At 33.0% G+C, this 6,000-nt stretch overlaps 1 protein-coding gene across 2 annotated transcripts in view; it reads right to left on the bottom strand.

The window, feature by feature from the left end:
* Nucleotides 1-4,498, bottom strand: part of LOC143258570 (calcium-activated chloride channel regulator 1-like) — a 62,959-nt gene extending 58,461 nt beyond the window's left edge. For both annotated transcript variants that reach the window (XM_076517735.1, XM_076517734.1), the window contains exon 1: nucleotides 4,058-4,498. In XM_076517735.1, the coding sequence (XP_076373850.1) occupies nucleotides 4,058-4,243 (186 nt within the window). In that variant the 5' untranslated portion in view covers nucleotides 4,244-4,498. The remainder of the gene's footprint in view (nucleotides 1-4,057) is intronic.
* Nucleotides 4,499-6,000: the final 1,502 nt, after the last annotated feature.

A 6,000-nucleotide genomic window follows, 5' to 3' on the forward strand; every position in this document is an offset into this window, starting at 1 on the left:
TTCCTGGAACAACGTTTTCTGTAGTTTGACGACATTTATGGTTTCTGGATACAGTACACTTGGGTAACCCTACTGATATAGCAAAGGCCATTTACCTCATATTATTTCTGAAAGTAGAACAATACGATATTCTATGACTTATGGCACATGACTCTCGTGGTAAGTACAGTGAAATTGTTTGAATAAAGCGTTGGTCTGTTTCAAAAAATATTATCCCAAAAGCACACCCTTTTATACAAAACAGTTGCGTTTGTGTGTATTGACGAACACATACTCAAAGCAAGAACATATAAATACCAAAATAATAACTCTTATATGTCTGTACGAACATATGCTACCTTCTTTGCTACTACTCAGGCATTTACCCATTAATTACTCCACGCATGTAGACAAAGACATGAATATAGAATAGTATGCAAATATTTTAGCACTGCCAGAAACCTTTATTTTTGAATGAGTTTTTAGTGTTGTACACCACTATGTCTTCAATCTTCACATGCACCTTACACATGTAGTGATTACTGTTGACATTGTAATCATGTCACAGGTAGAGATGACACTGAAAGCATGACTGGAAACAGCAAGGTTTATTCAGGAGTTCATGCCACCTTAATGGTCAGTAGTACCTGTTGATTTGCCTAAATATTAAGTATAAAGTTTGTTGTTATACCGTGGAGAGCTGAAAGTTAATCTTTGCCATTAGTTTTCTCACTCAAATTCCAGGTGAGATGTTTGCATTGAAAATAAATAGGAGGTTTTTCATAAAGGAGCTTGCAGTCTTCAGCAGGATATACTCTCTTACCTTTCAAATACGTTGGTGATTCAACTATATATGTGTATTTCAAAGTGAGCTCTTTGAGTAGTTTTCAACTTGTAATTACGCTGGTTCCACTGAAACGTGTCATAATGTTTATAACAGATGTTGTTGTCATGTCAAACTGCAACGGCCATTTCAGTCTCTGGGTCAACATATGATGTGAGATTAAGGACATTGAGAATGAACTACTCAGGGTCTGAAAGTATAGTCTATTGAAACATACTAAATATCTAGTCTTGAGTTTCCTTGTTTTCATCAGTCTAGGTACTCCTGTTGACATTATTAGATCTTTTGATCCCATCAGCTCTCGCATTGGTGCTATTTAATTCTCAATGTGTCGTTGTTTGTGGGCAATAGTCGTTTGTTGTTCAGAAATCTTGTTTCTGTTTCTGTTTCTTTTCGTACAAACAAGGCAAGCAAGTAACATCTGACCAGCAGCATATTGGAATGGGACTTTCATTCTTGATTTGGCACGCACTGACCATCAGCATAAAAGAATATTCTTCCACTATCATGAAACCTCCATAACACAGGACTTTATGCTGATCCAGTTCTGCTTATAAATGACAGCTAGGCATCTCTGTATTGTTTCCATTCGCTTCTAAACAAAAAGTGACAAAATGTTCTCTCTCTATTTAATGATTTGTTAGTCTATCTTTTATGTGTGGCACTATCTGATTCATCTTGAAAATATGAGTTGTGTTGGTTGTTGATTATACATTTCAGAGGCTTATCCATTATAATATTGCACACAACAAGCCTCTGAGCGGTATAACACTTAGCTCGATCCTACTGTCTCGGACTTAATGCTTCATACATGTACTAAAAAAAGAGATTACGCTTTTAATAGAAGTAGTGATAAAAAACTGCTACTTAGTATTTGGCATTAAAAGTAACTGTATTAATGGAGGGAACGGTAACTGCATCTAGCCTAGTAATAGTACTTTACTATTATAAAAGTATGTAATCTAAGAAAATTAACCACTGTTATGACAGTATCCTCAAAATAATTTTAAACTAACTGAAATGTTTATAAACAATTAATGAAAATACTAATAAGACTTAAAAGTACAAGAACTTCTAAGAGTTTAACTTCGTTTTTCCACTGCCCTTACATCAAGTTCCACTACTTTTACAACTCAGCGTTTGTCACACGTCTGCCTGATTCATGGCACTAAGTAATTAAACAAGGTAAAAGATCTACAAATAGTTTTCTAAAATTTCACCTTTGAATATAATTCACATTATCTCTGTAAAGGCTAACGTATCTTGTGGTATGGCTTCATGACCTGGAATATTTAACTACTGAACATGGTTTTACCCTCTTGAAGAATTAATTGCCTCCCAATGTTTCTTTCGTGAACTATATATACAGTAAAATAAGGTTGTACCTCTACAGCATTGCTGAACAAAGAGCAAACATCGCTTCTGGTATTTTGTTGTTCGTTAGCTAATTTAATGATCCATGGCATACAGTTGTAGTAAATTATATTTAAAACACTGTCAGGAGTGCTTATAAATACTACAATTGCAAGTAATTCATTCTTCATTGTGCAGTTATGACATTTGGTAGAATTAGATATGCCACTACTCTATCTATCCATTCTGTAATTGTGACTGCACCAGTCCAATTCTACTATGACTTGTACGTATCTTTCCACTGATTTTCTTCAAGCTTATAAGCACAGTCAAATGCAAGCAATATGAAGGGTTTTGAGCACGTTTTAATTCTTGGTTTTGTGCATTAACTACAGCTTCCTTCAGTGAATAAAACGACTTTTTACAGACCTTGGTGGAGGTTAGGTGCTAATCAACTTTTGTTAAAGTAGTCATTACTGCTGCTATATCTGAGAGATCTGGCACAAGACATATAAAATATTTAGCAATATAGATAAAGACGACAACTTTTCGATCATTTGTATTTTAGTGTTTGCTCTTTACTGTTTCAGCTTTGACACAATATTCTTAATAACCAGATGTTCGAGAAATGATGATTTTGAGTGTATTAGCACATATTTCTTGTTTTAACATTAGAGTTGTCTTTGAAATATCATAATTGGATTTTTGTATCTCAGAACGGCTAGTATGGGTATTAATACTTTCTCTAATAAAACAGAAAACACGTTTTGACCTTCCTAGGTCATCTTGAGGTTAACAAAGAGAGAGTTTTCAACTGACCGTTGCTTGGCACATGTCTTAGGGACGAGAGTACATGTACGCTAGAAATATTTTAGACACTAGTGAAAAAAAATACTTTGTATAAACCTAGAATACCGGCATTTGTTTACAAAAGATGTACAAAAATTCGGGTAAGATAATTAAAAACGTTATGCAACAAGTAGAAAATAAACAGAGGTGAACAAGAATTGAAACTGAAGTTGTTATTGGTAAGAAGAAATCATAGTTAAGGTTCAAAATTTGAAAATATATAAAGATAAAGTGCGAATTGTAATATTTTAGGATGCTCATTTATCAGCTAATGGTTTCACAAAAACTAAAAGAATTATCAGCTGTAACTTCACAACAACTTTTATATATATAAGCAGAGAAGACACTAAAAGTAGAACTAGTCGTAGACATGGTACTGTGGCACTTTTGTAACATGGGGGCTGCTTTCAAGAAAATGAACATTTCATGCAATAATCAGTGATGACGAGAAAACCCATTTGTAGAGAAAAATATATATGTAAAAACGGCTGGTTTGGGTTGAGAAAAGTTTTATCCAGAGAAGCGAACAACGTTTTGACCTTCTTCGGTCATCGTCAGGTTCAAGAAGAAGGTCGAAACGTTTTCACATATATATTTCATGCAATAGAACAGTGACCACAGAAGATGATTAGAAACTGTGTTCACACTAATGGATATCATTCCTTAACTTCTTAAGTGTTGTGCTCGAGAAATTACTCTTACAGACTTTTGTTTCAAAAAGTAAACTTTAAACTGTAATGAATTTTGTACATAAATCGAAACATACTTGTTTTGAATTTATGATAATAAAATCATCGCATTTGTAGAGCTTTAGTAAAGAAATTACTGAGTATAAAACACTAACCGACTTGAGCAAAGTGAACCTAATATTGAAATTTAATGAATGGTTCTTTTTACTTCTTTTCCTTTTCATTGATTAGGCACTAATAGACAGACCTCTCTTGAGACGGGTTAGTTTAGTCATATATGTTTAACTAGTCAGAAAGAAATATATGTTCGTAGTACATACGACAAAAAATATCACTCGCTTACCTTAAGCTGTTGGATAATTTTAACTGGATCATCAGCAGTCAAATTGAATTCTGGGGAGAGAGCCACTACAATTCCATTGTACTTGTTCCTATCGAGGGTTACAAAGCTGGCTTTGCTGATGCAAATCGTCCAAAATAAGACTGTCATAGCTGAGATAATAAATGTCATATTTTTAACCACTAACATGCGTTTAGTACAATTGTCATTAAATTGTATCCTGGTCAATGGTTATATAGAAATTTTAAATATGACGCATTTACGAAGGCAGATTAGGGATTTTTCTCCGAACACTATTTAATACTATAAAAAAAAACGTGGAAAAATTTGAAATTTCTTTAAGGCACGTACGACTTTTCTTTGTTTTACAATTACTCAAATTGCGCAAAAACTACAACGTTTTTTGTGGAATCAGGGCGCCAAAAGCGTGTCTATTTCGCTTATCAAAAAATGCTTTTCTATTTATATGTGATACTCCCCTTCACATTTATCACTTAAAGAATGGCTCATTGTGGTATGGAAAGCAAAATCACACACACACACATATATATATATTACGTAAATTTTTATCTTCTGCACAATCAACATACACATAAAAATGTAAATTAATATTTCAAAGGGAAAAAGTTAAATAACATAGAATTTTTGTTTTAAATAAAACACTTTCAGAGATAATTAGGGAGGGTTGGGGGGACTGACCTGGGGTAGCGCTACAGGCACTCAACTTAAGTCTTTCGGTTACGGGATCGAATTCCAACACCGAATGTACGTGATATTTTATATCTAGGAATACAATAATGTGTTTGTAGTAGCCCTTTTGTTTGGTAAGGAGTAGCCCAAATGTTGGCAGTGGGTGCTATTAACTTGCTATCACTTTTAAAGTTGGGATGGCTTGCACAAATATCGCCCTCAAGCATATTTCTCTCAATATCAATAAACAAACAAAATGTTATTTGGTTGGGTGTTGTTCGCTTTTAAATGGTAGATATTGCGAGATATGTTAGAAAAATACAAAACACAGATTCTGGTGTGAAGAATGAAGATTAAGTTAATTAGGAACGTTAAATATGAGCAGTATTTTACCCACTGGAAGTCAGTTCATTGTGGCTGGGCTTCACTGACCGTTGGCAAAAAAAAATATTTTTTTAGTAGTAATATTATGGCATCAATTACATGTTTACTGAAAGAACACTGGAATTTCTATTGTAACGTAAGTAAGATTTTAAAAATTATGATGAAATAAATGCACTTGTCTGTTATTGGAATAACATACGTGGTCAATGTTTCTATGTTTAAAAATGCCAGTCTCAGTAATTTTTTAAAGCTACTGTTTCAATCATCGACTTAATCTTTTTTATTATTTTCGTTCTCTTACCACTAGTCTTTCACAGGAGGAAATGTATTAAAACATGTTTCACTTTTGTTTACATATTAGAAATGTCTAATCTAAATTAAGTTGGATTTTTTATACTTAACCGTGTTTTCCTGGAAGGAAGCGATTATCAACCTGTTACATCTTAAACTTTCGTATTCTTCTATATCTAGTTTAAATAAAATACTAAACTAATAATATACTTACAGATAGATATCATTTAAAGTATTAAAACCTAAGAAAACCAAACAGTACAATCAAGGGAATATTAATTTTGGTTTACTACTCATTTCCCAAGCATATTTACTTACATTGTGCACACATTGTGTCAGAATTTTTGCCTAAAACAACGTTTCATAGGTAAATTTTCCTAATATTTTCTACTAGTCTCAGTTCAGATTCTTTGCACAGTTCTCAACCGATAACCTTAAATGGTTATAAACCTTATATGTACATGATGAATTGATGTCATTGATGTAAAAATATGATACAATAAAAATTCACTTATTGCTGTCAAAGTGAGAAGAAATGCATGTTGTATTGAACATCTACATATGTTGTTTGTATAATGAGA

Source organism: Tachypleus tridentatus, chromosome 8, assembly GCF_004210375.1.
Source record: "Tachypleus tridentatus isolate NWPU-2018 chromosome 8, ASM421037v1, whole genome shotgun sequence".
Lineage (NCBI taxonomy): Eukaryota > Metazoa > Arthropoda > Merostomata > Xiphosura > Limulidae > Tachypleus > Tachypleus tridentatus.